The sequence below is a fragment of the Adiantum capillus-veneris genome, chromosome 10 (genome assembly GCF_014529385.1).
Source record: "Adiantum capillus-veneris isolate H3 chromosome 10, ASM1452938v2, whole genome shotgun sequence".
Taxonomy (NCBI): Eukaryota; Viridiplantae; Streptophyta; class Polypodiopsida; order Polypodiales; family Pteridaceae; genus Adiantum; species Adiantum capillus-veneris.
The window spans coordinates 6,473,593-6,494,019 of NC_140940.1; the positions used below are offsets into that span (position 1 = coordinate 6,473,593).

Below are 20,427 nucleotides of genomic sequence, written 5' to 3' on the forward strand. Positions count from 1 at the left end.
ATCGTGATCATTTGATCTTCCTGTGTGTGGTCTATCAACGGCATGGCCCATCACACTAACAATGAAGAATACGGAGGTCCCCATGTGTCTACACAAGTAATTGGTGTAAGTCTCCATGTTTCTCTAGAATCCCAACTTAGGAATTGTTGGTAGATTTCTTGCTCAAGTGGAGCTAAATAGGCTCTGTTCTTTTGCCTTAAAAGACATCATAAGGTAATGTGTGTTTGTAGATATGCAAAGGTGTTTCTTTGGCAAGCTATGGTGCAAGGGCTTGCATTGACAGTGAGATTGCATTGTCGTCATCTTTCCTCTAGCATTTTTTTTCTTTTCGCTTACTTGCCCAAAAGATGCAGGTCTTTTGTTTCATTATCCCCTTTCATGTTGATGGTGACTCTTCAGCTGCTTTTTTCTATGCTTCATTACTAGGGTTACTTTCATAGTTGGACCATGAGGAATGCCCTAATTTTTCATGGTGGAAATGGTGTTTAAAAGCACGTATCCTGGTTGAGAGCCATTTTGCTTTGGATTGTATCTTCTCTCACTATTGATAAGGCCATTGCTATGGAAAATGTACAAAATGTTTCTAGACATGCTTCATTACTAGGTTTAATGGCATATTGGACCACGAGGAATGCCTTATTTGCGATGGTGCAAGTAGTGTTCAAAAGTATATACTCTGGTCAGATGTATCTTGTCTCACCATTGCTGGGATCATTCCAGTGGCAAATGTACGAGTTTGCCAATCGAGAGTCTCTCGTTTTGAGATGGGCTCCCATATGCATACACAATGGCTGCCCAAATATGGCACACGCTTATCCATTTCTTCTCTACCAACAATTCATTGATATTCAAAGGGCAATATGTAGCACCCAACATCAATTGACTCCTTTCGGGACAAAAAAATGGGATAGGAAGAAATAGAACTCGCAACGCCCCCGCTCCAAAGCGATTGTTTAACCAATTTGATAGCTTTTAAGAAAGTTGTAACACTTTCAGCTTCCCATGATCTTACTTCACACCCAGTTCACGAACAGGATGGGTGCTTATCTGAAAACAAGGATGTGTAACCTCCTTGTTGCAATTCTCATGCTGAGAAAAAAAAGTAGCTTGCTTCATCTTATATAAATATGCTCACATGAATTGCACAGAACCATTCAAAACAATTCTCCATAGAAGCCATTAATACTCCCTTGCTAAATCTTTCAAGCTACAATTACAGATTGTGGACATTTTGTCCTTTTTGTGAGTGTCAATAAATCAATGTGGAGATCACAACACCAGGCGCTAATCGCAAGTACTTCAAGTTCTACCTCCATCAGCTTGTTAGTGAGATAAATATCAAACTTTGGGATTAGGTAACTTGCACAAAACAGCACCAATGACTAGGCTATGGTGCTCGGGGGCCAATTAGGGACTACACAATCTTGAATTGGTAGCAAATCTTGCACTCCACCGTAAATTGTTGGAAGTTGATCTTTCTCAACCTCCGCCAATAATGTTTCCTTCAAGTGCTTGTCATCTACAAAAACAATCTACGAACAGAAAAAAATACAATCATTTATTACTTACCAAACATTCAGAACTTAACACAGATTATTTGTTTACTTGATTTAAAGAGCAGCTATTGTTTCAACCTTGCAGTATACAAGTCCAAGTCCTCGTCCTCATGGTGATGCAAGTTTTTAAAGTCATTACCAGCATTTAACCAAGAAACATGGACAAACTTTATGAAATCATATGGAAAGAGCACCAAACCTTTTCTCTTGTAACTTTGTCAATAAATGGGGAAACAACTTTCCAAGCTCCCCAAAACAAATATGGGACGTGCAGTATAAATAACTTTCTCAGGCGCTCGGGAAATTGGTTCTGCACATTTTAAAAGAAACAAACTGTGTCACTTGTTGTTAAGAACACACACATACTGGTACAGAATTATGCTCATAAACACTTACTAGTTCGAACATACACACACACACACACACACACACACATTTTCACCTATCTCGCCAAAGCATCCACCATGATACGAGCCGCACTGTGGGGTAAAGCACACCATCCAATGGTGTAATGGGGAGCCGAAGTGATTTAAGGTGATAATTCAAGATGAGTGCTCAGTCAGGTTCCTTTTACTTAATGAGAGAAGTACAATAGTGTCTGACATGGCATGGCAGAACCCGGCCGAGGAGCCTAAACCCAAGTGAAAAGAAGCAGAAGAAGTTGTACCAAACTTATAGAATTTGGCCAAGTGGCCAAAAGGGGGTTAGGGTTGAAAACCTAACCCTACCAACTTATCAGAATTGGCCGAGGGGCCTAAACCCTATTAAAATAAAGCATGACCTAAAAATTGTGTGGAGATGCTGACATGGCATCCTGTACAGATGTGTCGCAATTTGCACTGCTGACGTGGCAAGCCGAACCGCAATTTGCACTAGGCTTTTTGGGCGCTAGTTTTTGGCCCTACAGCTTTTAGAATTGAAGCTTTTTATGTAACTGCTTTTGAGTTAGACCAAGGGCCTCTATAAGTGTGCCCAAGGCCTCGCTTCTTCCCAAATCAGCTTGGGAGCACTGAGAGAAGGACTCTCAAACATTGTACCTTTGGAAGCACAATAATAAAGAAACACCGAAAAGGGGCACGAGTCTTTGAGGCCAGTGCATCTGGTCGTGGAACTCCACTGTGCCATGTCTCTCTCTCTCTCTCTCTCTCTCTCTCTCTCTCTCTCTCTCTCTCTCTCTCTCTCTCTCTCTCTCCCCTATATATATATATATATATATATATATGTGTGTGTGTGTGTGTGTGTGTGTGTGTGTGTGTGTGTGTGTTTGTATGTATGTATGTATGTATGTATATTCAAGTTTGCTCAATTATTTGCAATTTCTCACGTGTTGCAGTAGATCTTTTTTTGCAAGAAAAGAGATCCTTCCATTAGTTAATGAGAACTGCCGCTCTTGAGAAACGCTCGCTGCTGCTGCACGCTCCCCCCCCCCCCCCCCCCGTTGCGCCATCACTCCCCCTCACCCCCCTCTCTCTCGCCCTCGCGCTACCTCCAGCCCCCGCGCTGCCCCCCCTCGCCCTCGCGCTGCCTCCCTCGCCCAGCCCAGCCCGCCACCCTTGCCCTCTGCTGCCCGCCGCCCTCGCCCCTAGCTGCCCCCAAGCCCGTCCGCTGCCCCCCATTCCCTGGTCATTTCTCCCTCTCCCCCCCCCCCCCCCCCCCCCCCCCCCCCCCCCCCCCCGCAGCCTCTTGAACTCCCCCCGCCACTTTATCCACCCCCCCATCCCCCCCCCCTTTGTCCTCTTCGTTCCCAAAGGTCTTCTACACCTGGCTCTGCAACACTTCTTCTTCGGACAAGTGCTAGGCGTACTCGGTTGCAGATTTTCTTCACCATCCGCTTCTTCGACTCAGCAATAGACACAGATGGAGGCTCCAGCTCCGCCACAGAGGGACTCGCCTGAAGGCCCCTCGCCCGATCCCGCTGAACCCACCATTCGACTTGCTCTTTTGCCGACAGAGCAAGCAAGCCTTGCCGCAGAGGTAGAGCGCTTGCAGGCGACTTCTGTCATCTGCAAGGTTCTCGGCACCCGTCCTAGCAGAGGAGAGCTGCGAGACCTTCTCCAGGCCCGCCTTCTCGCAGAGGTGGGCAAGATCTTGGATGTCCAGATTCTCGAACGGGGGTACTACCAGATCGAGTTCGAGACTTCCGAGATGGCCTCCAAGGTCATAGCTATGAGTCCACTGGCCATCCGAGCATCACGCGCCCACTTTCGACAGTGGCGACATGGTTTTGACCCGACTTCGGATGTGCTAGTAGAGGAGGCAGACATCCCCATCTCAGTCTGCTTTCCAGGTTTACGGAGGGAGTACCTTCCACTTCTCTCCCATGCTACTGTGCATGGAGTCGAGTTAGCAGCTTGGGAGAGGTTGTGTATGACTTTGAGGGTCTCGGATACATGGCAGCATTCTGGCTTTGTGAGACCTCCAGAGAGTCTTGCCTTCTCTAGATCGGACCGCAGAGTGGGAGGAGTGAATCTATCGCGGATAGATCGCTTCTACACTAGTGACCACTTCAGTGACTTGGGGGGATCAGTGGGCATCCTGGCAGGGACATCCTTCTCGGACCATGCACCAGTGATCCTCACAGTGGAAGACAGGCAGAGGAGTGGGAGCACGATGCTTCGCATCCCAGAGCGGGTCTTGTTCGACTCAGCACTCAGAGAGAGGGTAGAGGCTCTCTGGACAGAGGGCATGGACAGCCAGGCTCTACCTGCAGACAGAGTGGCCTTAGGCCTAGCTCAGCTTAGCCACTTTTTTCTCCAGGAGTCTCTAGCTCGACGAGCTGCAGCAAGAGAGGAGGAGCAGCGTCTCAGACGAGGCATTGCTTCACTACAGAGGCAAGAGCAGCATCCAGACAGTCCATGGTTGGAGGAGCAGTTACAGCAGGCTCGACAGAAGCTTGCTTGCACAGAGGAGAGGCACCATGAGTTTGCCTTTCACCGACAGGCATCTCAGTGGACTCAGGTGGGTGACAGAGTGACAGGTGCTTTTTCTGAGACAGTGGGACCTCGCCACTTGCATGCCAAGGTCAATCAGTTGAGGAGACCCGATGGGTCAGTTGTTTGTGAGCCCGAGGATATGCGTGCAGTTGCTACTGACTTTTACCGTGAGTTACTATCGGTTGAGCCCCAGTCAGAGAGACAGGATGCATGCAGGGAGCAGGTTTGGACACAGATGCCTTGTCTTGTGACTGAGGAGATGCGCCAGAGGCTAGAGATACCTCTTCAGCTTGAGGAGTTGCACACGGCTCTTAGGGCCCTCCCTCGTAGTAACTGTCCAGGTGAGGATGGGCTGACTCTCAGCTTCCTCTTGGAGTACTAGGACCTGCTTGGCCCAGATCTTTGTAGTGCCTTTCAGTACATTCTGCACACAGGAGTGAAGCCGGATAGCATGAGTGAGGGCCTGATTTACCTCATTCCAAAGGAGGGTGGCTCCTTGGATGAGATTCGACAGTGGCGCCCCATCACCATCCTCAACTCAGCCTACAAAATTCTTGCCAAGGCTCTGAGTTTGAGGATTCAGCCACTTTTGGAGAGCCTTATACATGGGACTCAGACAGGTTTTGTCAAGGAACGCAGTATCCTTGACAACATCTTCACTTTCTGGGAGGCTTTTGCCCTGGCACAACTCCGTGGGGAGGACCTTGTGATTCTTCTTCTCGATTTTGAGAAGGCATACGACAGAGTTGACTGGGACTTTCTAGAGGGCACGCTACGCAGGATGGGCTTCTCAGATGCTTGGATCAGAGGGGTGTCAGCTTTGTACATACAGGCTCACAGTCAGGTGCTTTTGGCAAGAGGTAGAGGTGAGCGCTTCATGCTCACACGATCGGTCAGACAGGGTTGTCCTCTTGCCCCCTTTCTCTTTCTGTTCTATACGGAGGCGATGAGCAGATTTTTGGTGTCACAGCAGGTTGGTCTGAGGGGCTTAGCACTCCCTATACGGGGAGATGAGCTTCTGGACGCTGAGTTTGCCGACGACTCAGCCTTGTACTTAGAGGGCCAGGAGGCCAATTTACACAGATGTGAGCAGGCTTTGGAGACCTTCTGCTGTGCATCGGGCGCGCTGATCAACTGGAGAAGGACAGTGGCTTTCTCGGTTGGCAGTGCTCCTGTGCCAGATTGGATGCCAGGAGAGGGTTTCAGGTGGATTCCTCCAAGGACTGTAGTTCGGTACTTGGGTTGTCAGGTTGGTTTGGACTTGTCCCCCGAGCAGCAGATTGCTCCTCTTCTCCTGTCCATCACGAGAAAGCTGTTACATTGGAGCTCAACACGACTTTCGCTGGCTGGTAGAGTAGTAGTTGCCAACCAGGTGTTGTTGGCGACTATGTGGTACATCACTTCTTGCTGGATCTTCTCGAGTTCTTGTATCAGCCAGGTAGAGAGGCTGATCAGGAACTTCCTTTGGTCAGGTCGCGACACTCAAATTGCCCGTGCCAAGGTGGCTTGGTCGGTCATCACACTTCCTTGTTCTCAGGGAGGCCTTGGGATCATTGACCCAGCACAGCAGAGCAGAGCCCTTCTTGGGAAGTTCGTCATCAGAGGACTTCTTCCAGGCGAGGAGCCCTGGAAGGAGTTCTTGCTGCAGAGGCTTCGTGCCAGGGTGCCTCAGTCAGGAGGCCCTTGCCAACCTTCGACCAGATGGATCTTTACAGAGTTGCACCGAGTTGGTTTGAGCAGGAGACTGGAGGACCGATTCGCTGTGAGTTTGCTTCGATCTTGGGAGCTCTTACGGCGTGGCCTAGAGCAGAGACAGCCGACGTGCACGGAGGAGCGCCCATGGCAGCCCCTCGTCTGGAACCCCATGGTTAGCACTCAGAGAGGCCACTTGGTTGGGAGTCGGCCTCATGTTTCTTGGGGTCCCATGGCAACAGGTCCAGCGCACTCTCTAGGTGACTGGCTAGAATTCACAGGTTTGTCAGAGGAGGTGAAGGCTGTCCAGCTACAGGGCATGAGAGGGGTGCAGAGCATGTGTCAGGACATCTCAGAGCCAGTTCCAGCTGAGTGGCTCACGCCTCTCGAGCCAGTAGCACCCCGGTGGATGGGAGCCTTCACACGACTGGAGGTTCTCATTTCAGTCAGGGCTTGCTCAGAGACTGTCCCAGCCCTGTTCTTCGAGCTTCAGGGTAGGGGACGATTACAACGAGTTGCAGTAGAGGCCCCGCAGGTAGCAGAGTGCTGTTTCCAAAGGATCCGAGTTGTGGGCATCTGTGGGAGGACTTGCGTCATAGACCCTGACCCAGCAGCTCTTGAGACAGGACACTGGAGGCTTTGGGCTTGGGAGTGTTGTCGACTGGCACGAGTACAGTGGGATCCTGGTGAGTGGCTATGGAGGGACCCCTTCTCTTCTGCAGACCGCCCAGGAGTCCCCTTCTTTCAGTACACTGTTCGGCTTGGACGTCATATACTTGCAGCACAAAGAGAGGCCCACCCCGCTGCAGCACGTCATTGGCAGGAGGAGGGCCTCACAGTCGTGTTCTTGGCAGCTTTTTGGCAGAGGGTGTGGGACTCCAGAGCTGAGGCGCGTCACTTTGTTCCAGTGGCTGGTTGCACACAGAGCCACAGCAGTAGGGATCTGGCTTGTGCATAGTGGTCTCTCGGCCGTATGTGCAGCCTGTGACCAGTTGGTGGAGAGTCAGCGTCACTGTCTTTGGGACTGTCCCTCGGCCCAGCAGGTGTGGCTATGAGTTCTTCAGCTCATGCCTGCCCTCTCCACGGCTCGACAGTACACTTGGGGGGGCAGCGGCTTAGTCCACCATCACGGGCCCGGCACTTCAGTTTGAGCTATCTTCCACCAGCAGGATGATAGTGATTCAGGGAGGGCGACCTACAGTCCAGCCTGCAACAGATCTTACTCCACAGGAGTGGTGCAGTGAGAGAGAGGAGTGTTGGGAGCTCATCAGCGGCCTAGCTCTCTGGTTCATCTGGCGGGCCCGCTGTTTTCGCATCTTTGAGGCTCGCCCTGTGCCACCAGCAGAGACTGTTCGTGACTTTTGGCTAGAGCTGATCCATACTCTCAGAGGACAGCTTGAGAGACTACAGGGCAGCTCCGACCGCATGCGGGAGCGCCGCAAGGCTTTCCTTCGACTCTGGCGCCCTGGGCCTTTCTACACCATTGTCCAGGGGGTGCTCAGATGGCACTACTGTCCACCTGTGTGGCTCTTCCCTCCTCCCATCTCTTGATTTAGCCTCATTGTATATATGCTGTTTTTTCATTGGGAGAGTCTCCCCATCATGGTTGTTGTAGCCCTCTCCTGCAGAGGTGGATGTAGCCCTATGGGCAGTTTTCATTAACTAATAGAAGGATCTTTTTCTTGGGAAAAAAAAAAATGAGAACTGCCCCAAGGCTACAAACCACCTCTACAAGAGAGAGCTACAACAGAAAAATGAGGAGACCCTCCCAATGAGAAAAAAAATGTACAATGAAGGCTAAATCACGAGATGGGAGGAGGAAAAATCCACGTTGGTGGCCTGCAGTGCCATCCAGGCACACCCTGAACCATGGTGAAGAAAGGCCCTCCGTGCCATAGTCCCAAGAAAGCCTCTCGACGCTCCCTCGTGCGGTCGGAGCTGCCCTGAAGTCTCTCAAACTCACCCCTAAGTGTGTGTATCAACTCCAGCCAAAGGTCCCGAACAGTCTCTGCCGGTGGAACAGGCCGAGCCTCGAAGATGCGGAAGCAGCACGGAAGCAGCAGGCCCACCAAATGACCAGAGTGTCAGGCCGCAAATGAGCTCCCAACACCACTCTCTGTCACTACACCACTATTGAGGGATGAGCTCTGTGGCAAGCTTTAGTGTAGGTCGACCCTCCTAGATCACGATCATCTTACTAGTGGAAGCCAGCTCAAAGTGGAGTGTGGGGCCTGTGAGAGTGGACCAAGCTCAAAGTGGAGTGCTGGGCATGTGAGAAAGGACCAAGCTGCAGCACCCCAAGTGTATCGTCGGGCTGTAGAGAGGGCTGGCATCACCCGGAGAACTGGAAGTCAAACCTGTTATGCCATGGGGCAATCCCACAAACAATGTCGTTGACTCTCCACAAGATGGCCACACGCTACACATGCTACCGAGAAGCCGCTATGTACCAACCAACTCCCAACTGCTGCAGCCTTGTGCGCTGCCAGCCACTAAAAATAGTAATTCTCCTCCGTTGCCTGCTGTCCCACAACCGCTCCCAAAAAACTGACAAGAACTCAGCCGTGAGACCCTCCTCCTGCCAGTGAAGTGCGGCAGTTGGGCGAGCCTCTCTCGGTGCTATCAGTATGTGTCGCCCCAAACGAGCTGTGTACTGGAAAAAGGGAGTCCTTGGGTGGTCGCTAAAGAGAAAGGATCCCACCAGAACCACTCCTTGGTACCACTACACTTGTACCAGAGGGCGGCTCTCCCACGCCCAAAGCCGCCAGTGTCCTGACTCAAGATCTGCTTGGTCAAGATCGATGACACAAGTCCTCCCACACATGCCCACAACTCTAATCCTCTAAAAACAACACTCAGTAACCTGTGTCACCTCTACTAAGACTCTGTGACGCCGGCCCTCCCCTTGAATCTCGTCGCCGAGCTTCGTCTTGCCGCATCATCATGGGCATCATAGCATTCATGGGATTTGGTGACAAAGAGGGAGGGGCAACAGGAGGGCCCATGGGAGGATCTGTAGGTGGGACTTGCTCGCCTTCTTAATTGATGAAGGTCTCCATACCGCTACGAGTCTTGACCATCATGCAAGGATTTCCGCTCTTGGTTCAAGGAAGGTTGCAGACTAATCTTTGGGAGACTATCTAACCCCTCGTCGGCACACCCCGCATGCAACACCTGGTATACAATTGGTTGCTATTTTCCAACGCTCAAGGCGCACGGTCCTACATGCAATGGTAGGCCTGCCGTTTCAAGAGAGAGAGGAGTATACACCGAAGGGCTGCCAACACAAAAAACACAAGAGAGAAAAAAAACTTTTGGGGATCAGTGCAAAATCTTCAAAGCTTTGATACCAATGTCAGATGCAACTAAATTGAAATGGTGAAGATCCACATTTTACACTTCCACAAATCCTTTTCTTTCTTTCCTTGCATTAGTGATTCCTATTAGCTTGAATGATGGTCCCATTTACCTTTCCCTGAAGAAAGGGAATGAGAGAGTACGGTAGAGATGTGTAGGGGAAAGAGAAACAGAGGAGGAGAATGACACCCAAAGAGGTCCTAATGTAACAAACTGTTGACGTGTCGAAACCCTAATTCTGCTAAAACCCTAACCCTAAAATCAAAAACCCTAATTCTGCCCGAAACCCTAACCCTAAAATCCGAAACAGAAACCCTAACCCTGATTTACAAACGTGGCGGGCTGACACGTGGCCTGCTGTATGGACACCAGCGCGATTTATGAAAAGCTCGCAGCTTTTGGCATTGCTTTTTGGACCAGGAGCTTTTGAGTTTTGAAGGCTTTTCACTGTAATTGCTTTTTAGGCCAAGGGCCTTTAAATATGAGGTTAGGGCTCATTCTCTGGCACGCTTCCTGGAGAAGGTGCAGAGTCTAGAGTACCGGCTTATACTGTGTTGATGCAATATAAAGAAATACCGAAAAGGGCGCCAAGGGTTGGGGCCAATACTCTCTGGGGTGAAATTCCGCCACTCCGTGTCGCGTATCGTCTCTCTCACTTTTAGTTCACTTGTTATTGAAGTGTTAAAAGTGTGTTCAGTCTGTTCTCTTCTATTGGCACGTGGTGCCCGTCTTGTGACAGTGGTATCAGAGCATCAGGCGTGTGCTTTTCTGAAAGAATACCGGTCCTACAAAAGAGAAGACAGAGCTTTTTTTTGGAATTTTATTTGAGGTATCTTCGCCCTCCGACCCGGACTTATTAGCCACTCCCACCCTTACTTCATCGTGCATCGGGCGCGCTCTCGTCTTCACCGCTCATGTCTTACAGGGCATAAGCCATTAAGATCACTTGCAAAGAAGGATCCGATATTTGTTTCGAGTCAGTTTTTCTCAAAAGCAGTAAGTGCCATGCAGATGTTGATGTCTATAGCTACCAAGCCGCACACTCCAAGTACTTGGCAAGCTTTCAAGAAAAAAAATTGTCCGAAGTTATATGGTTTCTAACAACTTCCTTCCGAGTGCAACTTCTGGCAGAGTGGGGTATCCTGAAATGCTTGCCATGGAAACCCTAGCAGATTATAACTTGAAATTTCTCGACATCTCTCAATAGATGTCTCTTCACGAGCAGATGACCTTGGAGGTTCGGTGTGATTGCTATCTCTTGGGACTACCATCGTCGCCAAAGAAACATTGTCTGTCCAAGAGCTGATGGACCATGCTGTGCTCGGCTACGACCTCATGGAAGAAACCTAACCCTAATTTTTGGTGCAGGTTTCAGGATGGAAAGTCAATCGACTTTTCGAGCTCTGCTGATGTCGAGATTTCTTTTTAAGTTTGAATTCTGTTTGATCTTGTTTGGTGATCCTGTTTGGAATTTGTTTGAAATGGATGGTATCTGTTTTGAACCTGTTTTGGTGCCGATTTGAATTGTTTGACTCTGGTTTGATACTGGTTCCAATGATTGGTGATTTTACTCCCGGGTGGAGAAGTGAGAAATACTGTTTTTGTGTTGTTTGAACCTCGAAACGACGCAGGCCGATGTCTGGGGAGCGTTTTGTTGTATGTTTGAAAACCTCAGAACGTCGCAAGGCCGATGCCTGGGGAGTGTTCCGTTGTATGCTTGAACCTCCAAGCGACGCAGACTACGGTCTGGGGAGCGTTTGGTCGTACAGTTCTCTGAGCTCATGGCCCGGACCTTTTTAGGTTATTTGCGGGGGGAGTGACGAGGTAGTTGTTGAGTAGCTTCATACCGCAGACCGTTTGTCTCAGGGGAGTGCTCAACGGCGTTGTTTGTTGTGTCTTGTAACATGCATATGTACGCATTTGTGTTGCATTGTGATGTGCCAATTACTGAATATCCTAATTGGATGAGATTGCCTGGGTATATAATTTTAGTGCATCAAGACACCCGTGGAAGATCAGTACGGTCTGGGTGTGATGGCTAATTTTACTACGCCGAATATCAAGAGTTCCGATCTGGACAAAAGGAGAAGCTAACTCCTTGATCAAAAGAGCAGAAAGGACAAGCTAACTCCCTAATAAAAAGAGCAAACTGATTGTCCCTTGGAATGACCGTCGGAAATTTTTGAGCTAACTTGAGTTGTTTTGCAGATATGCTGTAATCACGGACGATTGTTCTCTTTCAAGAATGGGAGATGTAACAAACTGCTGACATGTCGAAACCCTAATTCTGCTGAAACCCTAACCCTAAAATCAAAAACCCTAATTCTAACCGAAACCCTAATTCTGCCCAAAATCCTAATCCTAAAATCAGAAAGCCTAACCCTAATCCTAACCCTGATTTACTGACGTGGCCAGCTGACACGTGGCCTGGTGTACGGACACCAATGCGATTTACGAAAAGCTCGCAGCTTTGGCATTGCTTTTTGGACCAGGAGCTTTTGAGTTTTGAAGGCTTTTCACTGTAATTGCTTTTCAGGCCAAGGGCCTTTAAATATGAGGTTAGGGCTCATTCTCTGGCATGCTTCTTGGAGAAGGTGCAGAGTCTGGAGTACAAGCTTGTACTGTGTTGATGCAATATAAAGAAATACCGAAAGGGGCGCCAAGGTTTGGGACCAATACTCTCTGGGGTGGAATCCCGCCACTCCGTGTCGCGTATCGTCTCTCTCTCTTTTAGTTCACTTGTTATTGAAGTGCTAAAAGTCTATTCAGTCTATTCTTTTCTATTGGCACGTGGTGCCCGTCTTATGATACCCAACCAACCCACTCAAGGACCTCCCACACCGTTGCCGATGTGATATTTGCTTTTGATTCATAAAAGGAATGTACACATATGCAATACCTCAAGTGCAGACTCTACTGACTCAAATGATGACTATCGCCACGGTAACTCCTCAAGATGAGGCACCTTCGGGGCTGTTGATGCACCTTTGGATCCTTCTCGATGTGGGAATGCGGATGGCCACCACGGGGAAGATTTGGGGCTGAATTTCTCTCCCGATATGATAGGAATGAAGGGCTGAAAAAGCAGATCTCGACATTGCCAATGATGGACAACAATGGAGCACTCAATGCCGCTGAGGGAATGGCCGAGGGGAGGCTAGAGAGGCTGCTGAAGTACCGGACCGCAACGGGGAGATCGCGAAGGCATATCTAGGCCGTTTTTGGCGATAGAAAAGGGCTGAAATCTGAAAACGCGGGCTGCTGATCTGAAAACGTTGGCACTGATCTGAAAAAGCTGGCATTGATCTGATGCTCTACAAAAATGTTGAGGCTGATCTGCTCTTTTGGCTAGCACTAGGTGATCTGCAACTTGTTCAAAATTCAAATGCTTGGCTGCCCATTCCCTTTATAGGACTGAATTTTGAGTTATATACTCCCTTAGGCTTAGGTAGGGCAAACTATCCACCAAACCCAATAAAATAAATCATAAAAATGATTTATTAATAAGTTTGACCGGGGAGTCAATTTCACCCCGAAAACTGTCATACCTCTGTCCACCCGGGAATTTGATCGACACGAGGAATGGCTCGTTGCTCCAACCTAAAACTATATGCACATCATGCCAGATGCCCATGTCCTATAATTAAATCTATCAAAAACGCATGTACAATCCATTTACTAGAAAACCTAATCTAATGGACTCGTTCGGACATGCAAGTCCTGCGAACAAGCTCACAAAATTGCCGGTACTAATCCTCCTAGGATTCTAGACACTCCTATCTAGGAAGAAGGGGAAAATTGGCTCTGGAAGACGATGAAGCATGTCCACATGGCACACAGAGCCATGTGCACATGACAGGCGAGGTCGAGCAAGCAACCTTCTCTGAGTAGAAACAGCGATTGTTGGCGAAGGTGAAGCGGCACCGTGATGATGGCGAACGAGGCCATGGTTCAGCACAGACTACAGAGCGAAAAGGGGAGGCAGTGCAAACCGAGTTCTACAAGGGCTGGCGGGCAGCACGTGGTCTTGGTCAACAGAGGGGGATGCTGCAAGGCAAGGGCTCGCGATGCTGAATACGGGACTTGTAGAGGCCAACAACAGCACAAGATCATGACTGGAAGAAGGCAACGCTGCGAGGCAGGGGTGACGAGGTTGGAGATGGGCAACGTGTAGGATAGACGAGGATGCAATGGATGGTAGGGGGCACGGCCCATGCAGAGCACGAGGGGTGCGTGCTGCAGAGGGGTTCCTTGCACACTAGGGACCATCTCTCTCTCTCTCTCTCTCTCTCTCTCTCTCTCTCTCTCTCTCTCTCTCTCTCTCTCTCTCTCTCTGTGTGGGCATGGTCACCGATTGAAAAAAGCTGTTGATCTACCCATGTGTAAAGAAAGACACTATCTGTGTGTGTGTGTGTGTGTGTGTGTGTGTGTGTGTGTGTGTGTGTGTGTGTGTGTGTGTGTGTGTGCACTCAAACTCAAAACGCAACAGCGATGGTGAGTGAAGTAAAAGATAAAGCTATGATTTCTCTAAGGTTATGTTTTTTGTCTTTTTAAAAAGAACGGGTACAAAATCTAAAAGAGATCCATGAGCGTTATATAGATAGATTGATGACCTGTAAAATTTCAAGCACTGCTAAGTAACCCCGAATGTCCATATTTGTCAATCCCCATCCTTCCAAGTCTAGTATTATCATGAACTTAGTTTGAGGGTGTAAATTGCTGCAAACAAAGCATCAAGAATGTCATGGTTAAAGTAAAGCAAAAGCAATGTTTGTAGTTCCCAAAGTAACTGCTTGAAGCATACCTGGCAGCTGCTTTGTCAAAACAATACACAAAAAGACCTGCAAGCCACTAATTCTCAACAAAAAGCAACAGCGAAAACGCACTTTACAAGGTTTCTGACAAAACACATACGTTTTATCTCTTCAAAGTCCCGATGGAAGGCTACATGCCTTGCAGAGAGTACAATTGCAATAGAGCAACCGAATTTGTCATGACCTTGCAACATTATCTGTTTCCTTTCAAGCTCTGTCGCTATCTCTTCTTCTTTGATATACCCTGATGACACAAATGACCTCCTCCACTTCAAATGCTGAACCAAAAGCTTCACAGTTTTCTCTTTGTCAAAGTTTCGAGCCCGTAAGAATCTCAAATAATCGGAGTCAGTCAAACTCTGCAAAAGCACACAAGTCACTGAAGCTTGGGTATTTAATCCTGATAACAAGTTTTGGGGATTGAATTTAACTCTAATTGTTAAAATTTGAATAGTGTAAAGAAGGCAAGCATAGATTCTAAAGGTGGTGAAAAGCATGAATGCAAACATGGTTTAATAAATGAATCTGGTGGTTTTCTTTTGTGCCACACTACTAGAAATAGAGGCCACTGCTTTTGTGGGAGCTGAAATTAGCTCCTTTGCCTTCATGACATTGTTGACCGACGGTTGAGACAGGAGACATCCACATTGACACGTTAAACCTTCTTAGGTGGTATTAAAAAAACCTTCACAATAGACTGCAACCCCATTTCTGCCATACGAGCATGTATGCGAGTGCAATAGGTATGTCATAAACATGTGTGTGTGCAAATGCTCACACGCAAATGGTGCTACACATCACACCTTGATTGCTGGTGTAAGTATGCTTGCTCTTCCTACTTTGTACTTCTCCTTACACACGTGAACAATGACACCTATACAATGCCGATCAAATAGGTACTCAAATAGCCAGAGCAAACATGCATTCTCCAGGTTTATGCTGATCCACCTAGGGCCTCAATGCTGCCAATATGAGGTGCCCCCATCGTTCAACCACACAAAAAACTCTCTCTCTCTCTCTCTCTCTCTCTCTCTCTCTCTCTCTCTCTCTCTCTCTCTACCTGTGCATTGGAATCCACGATCAATAGAGATGCCTTCACAGCCGCTAGAGCCTCGGCTTGTTGATCATCCTCAAGCTCCAGGTCATGCCGGGTAGTCTCCATCTCTCTCTCTCTCTCTCTCTCTCTCTCTCTCTTCCTTCCTTCCTCTTCTTTCCTCTTCTCGAGTAGCTGGAGCCTGCAGGTCGAGAGAGAGAGAGAGAGAGAGAGAGAGACGAGATAATTGGCATTACACGTGTACAGTTTTAATGCACACACGAAATTGTCAACAATAATCACACTCACGAGGCACAATCCTTGTTGGTGTCGTCTTGCAATTCAGGTCCATTTGGCCCACAACAATGTTCGGGAAAAATCATTTTTCCAAACGTACAAATTTTCTATCCTTGAGTTTGCCAAGTTAGAAAATTCTTCACCCAAAAATTGAATGTGAAGTTATGTAGGCTTGCGTCACACACGTCCGTCCGGACGTGTGTGACATTGAGGGGGCAAAAAGCCATTCGTTGAAGTGTGTGTCCGTTGCACTGCGAAATCAACCGGGGTAGACCCCTCGCCCATTCTATCATCATAGCGGACACGTTCCAAAACAGTAGCGCGAAGAGCTCTGAGTGGTGTTGAGCCATTGACGTCACGCATCAAATGTGCATGCTGCACCATTTGATGAATGCACACGATTATAAACTATAGAGAGGCATTGTGTTTGTGTTCCGAATGTGTCCCCCTTTTCCCCTCTCCATCTTCTACTACTATTGACACCACCTTTAAAAAATTCAATAGTTGGAAGATGAAGAGGCATCTTCAAACTTCTAGCTAGTGCCCCTACTAGCACTACAAAAAACACAAGTATTACGCTATATTTTAACAAACCCTTTCCTATTCCTCATTTGTAGTAGGTTGCACATCACCATCATCCACTCCTTATAAATCTCTCCCCAAAAATTCCTAGAGAGATGCCACCTAGTATGTTGCCTTGCCCCCAGCAAGCACAGCCCAACGCGACTCAGCTCTTAGGGCGCATTTGCACAGGCGTCGTGGTAGCTTTTTGCAAATGTAAGCTTGCTTTCGTCGTCTTCTAAAAACACTGCTTTGGTGCCTCCACTCTCCCGATTTTGGTAGAGTTGGGAAAACATTGTCGTTCTCTCTACTCTCTCTCTCATGCAAAGTCCAGAAAAGATAATCACCTTCAAAAACTTTTACTGGCAATGGCCAAGACAGTTGTGCTCACCCCAAGCGCTGCCTTTTCAGTGTGCGAATCCGCCTTTAGTGTTTGTTCGTGTTTTTCGTTTTCTAAAGAAACCTTAGTGAAAGAGTAAGTCACGCGTACATTTTACTTTTGCATTTGAAGCATTGATTTTTTAGTTGAAATTGGGTCCTTTCAATTATGTCTTCTTTCATTTTTTGGCCTTTCCTTAGGTGGTTGTCACACAAGGCATAGTTATCATTTATTTTAGCCAATAACTATGCTTCATAAGAGGGAAAGGAGAAGGCTCGGTAGAAATATGCACATTGATTTGGAACTATGTCGATTTTGGCATAGTTGCGCAAGTAGTTGGTTAAGGGCTTCAATGACTACATGCCGGTTGTATTTAAACCAAAAAAAGCTACAATAGGTATTAATAAAAGAAGGTTGTAACAATTAGGTGGACTCTCTTGCATGTGTAGATGCTACAATGTCGCCAGTGCGCCTCGCTCCCTCGGGGACGTCCACTAGGAAATATGTAAGAATGCACGTGTGAACAAAATAAGGGATTTTTACTTAGGTAAAATGTACCCACATAAAGGGTATCTTAATTGAAAAAGTGATAATTTTCATACATAAGGACTAGTTTTTTTACAAAAATGCATACATAAGGGGTACATATAATACTTGAAAATATACAGGTTAGGGATTAGTTATATACCTATTGTTCGCACGTGCTATATGCAATTTTTACATAGTGGACTCCCTGGGTTCGCTCCTTGGTAAACCCTAGGTCCCTCGCAATCTCGACTACCCTCCAGGTGGCGGTTTCAGTCTGCCTCCAAATGCGGATAAACTGTTGTTGAGCCCATAATTGAAGCACTCGTGACCATCAACAAGGCTTAGTTATGTGTGGAGAATCTAGTTGCCCTTAGTTATCCGTAATGGATAACTAAGGCTTGTGTTGCCATGCCCTTAGCATTCCTTTGCCTTTTGGACCTAACTAAATTTAGAAAAAGCATATTCTAGTAGCTCTATAAATCATTCTTTTGGTGATTGAGAATGTTGCCAAAGGAATTTCCAAAGCTAAATCCTTGGAACTTCAAAGAATTTCAAAGCACTTCATCATTTTCCAAAGTGTAAAAGTTAAGGCGTGATAAGGCGATTTCAGCCAGCCTTCGAGTATTAATAAATTGTTGTTGAGCTTGTAAATGAAGCACATGTGACCATCAACAAGGCTTAGTTGTGTATGGAGAGCATAGTTGCCCTTAATTACGGATAATTAAAGTCGCAGGACCATGCCCTTAGTGTTTATTTGCTTTTTGGAGTTAACTAAATCTACAAAACACTATATTATAGCTGTATAAATTATTCTTTTGGTGATTGAGAATGTTGCCAAAGGAATTTTCAAAGTTAAATCCTTGGAGCTTCAAAGAACTCAAGGAAATTCGTCATTTTTTTCAAAGTGTAAAAGTTAAAGCATGATAAGGTGGTGGTCAAGGTGGTGGTCACACAAGGCGTAGTTATCAACTAATTTAGCTAATAACTATAACTCATGCGAGGGAAAGGAGAAGGCTCATTAAAACTATGCACATTGCTTTGCAACTACGCCGATTTTGACATAGTTGCAAGTAGCCCATTGGGAGTTTCAATGAGTATGCCGATTTTGGCATAGTTGCACAAGTATCCAATTGGGACCTTCAATGGTGAAAACACATGGATTGTATTTAAACTAATAAAATTTGGGACGAACAGCTCAATAGAGCGTAAAGTGGATAACCATATACGCAAGTAGTGAGCGAACTAGCTCAAAACGCATCCCACAAGAGAAACTATCTGCAAAAATCTGTGAAACTTGTGACTGGCAAAGTCTGTAGCCACACGAGCATATGCAACCCTCACTCCAGCGAGAGTGTGTGCAAGACTGGCAAAACCTATCAAAATGGGAGTCAAACACTCGACCACTAAACCATCGGAGAGAACATATGCATAAAACATGGCAAGAATCTGGAAAAAATCCGACAGAGTTTCCCCTGTAAACTGAGTAACAATTGTAATCCGGCAGAGTTTCCCTTGTAAACTGAGTTAAAACTCAAAACATCTCAGCCGTTTTGATAATGTACAAAACAAAGACTCGGTCTCTCATCCATAGATGTATACACCAAGTCAAAAGTGACTAAACACTCTTCAATCACGATGGAGAGAAGCAGGGCAAAACATGTGGATCGTAATCAAAAAGCGCATAAACCTTTTTGAGACCAATCCGTCTCAATCCCAAATCTACATATGGCATACATGTACCTCACTCTTGTATGAGTAGCTCTATGGACAACTCCACATGTACGAACACATATATACATGTGAACTTGGTACGTGTGAGCTATACTACAAATGCATACATAGAATAAATTGCATAAAATCGTGCTAAAACCGCTCTTTGGAATGCCCCACATAGTCATACAATGCGTACAAAACTGCATCCGGATGTGTAACAATCCAAAAGTCACATCCCAAAGCATCACTTGTATAAAAAAAAGCAAGGTGAATTCTCTCTCAAATAGCACCACAATGTGCCATACATAGCCATAGATGCAAACCGCACAATGATCTGCAATGCAGGATTCAAACTGCCAAGCTTTTATATATCGAGGTTGCTTCAGAAACTTCAACACTCAAAATTTTAAATTTTGATATGACCAACATGTCCGAAATGTGCCAAAACCCCGGGATAGACTCCTGAATCACATATATCCGAGTCAGGGTGTGAGAGATATGCCAAGAACATCAATTTTCGACCTAAAAATGCTGCACAAACTTGCTATTGTTACACCTATTGTAATTATGATCAGAATTTCAAAAAATGGACATCACCATCGCGTCTGAATGTGCTAAAATCCGAACCTAGACTCCTAGATCATATAGATGCGACTCTGCATGATGGACATATGCAAAAAAAACTGTTTTGGGAGCCGAAAACAGCAAAAACAAGCTGCAACACTTCTTGCTCCTGCTTCTTTTCTACAAAATTCAGCAATGGCTTTCTACACAAGCTCTATACAAGCCGAATATACATGCCTAAGCTCATATCTGCAATCTGAGCTTCTCTTGCACTGCAATCTCTGTGCATACAATGCCGACGTAGAAGCTTCCGTGTACACGAGCAAAACCGTTCGCAAACATGTGATGCGTACACGTTGCCAAGTTGCTCCCTTCTCTTGAATCTACTGCCGTCAATGCGCTTGTCATTGCAAATTCATTGACTCGACCATCGCACTACACCCACGCAAAACTAAAGCTCTGATACCACTTGTGGGAGCGCTAGGTGCAAAAGCGATGCGCGGTGCGTGCAGAGTACGAGGGAGGAGAAGAGTAGGGTGGAGCAACCTCCAAGAATATGGTGAGTAGCTACTTATTCTTTGTGTATATGAAGAATAAGGAATGTGTATGTACATGATGTGGGCAATTGGACATCGAACGCCCTGGGCAAAGACGCAATGCCTTTAGCCTAACATACCCATCCTCATGTTCTCTCTACATCAACATCATTCGACTATCTCTTCCACTCTTGAATGTAAATTTGTCGTAAGAGCGCGATACTTATTTAAATGTTTGGATATAAACGACCGTAATTTTGACATAGTGATTCAAAATTTTGTTGTCGATGTCGTATAACTTTTTACTACTTCTTGTCTCTATCATCTCTCTTCCTATTCTCATAGCCAAAAGCTTTGTGCTTTCCCAGCTCATCGATCGCATCACAATTATCCCAACATCTTTGGTGAACCCGACGTGAATCGAGCTGGGGTGGAAAATCTTGGTAGAGAAAAATGGCGACATC

At 46.8% G+C, this 20,427-nt stretch overlaps 1 protein-coding gene across 1 annotated transcript; it reads right to left on the reverse strand.

The window, feature by feature from the left end:
- Positions 1-1,172: 1,172 nt before the first annotated feature.
- Positions 1,173-15,626, reverse strand: LOC147448403 (CRAL-TRIO domain-containing protein YKL091C-like). The gene is made up of 6 exons (XM_086521031.1): positions 15,413-15,626; positions 14,453-14,711; positions 14,343-14,379; positions 14,152-14,257; positions 1,756-1,866; positions 1,173-1,532 (listed from the first exon to the last, which is right to left on the reverse strand). Exons 1-6 carry the CDS (start codon positions 15,512-15,514, stop codon positions 1,383-1,385), a joined length of 765 nt encoding a protein of 254 aa, XP_086377157.1. The 5' UTR covers positions 15,515-15,626; the 3' UTR covers positions 1,173-1,382.
- Positions 15,627-20,427: the final 4,801 nt, after the last annotated feature.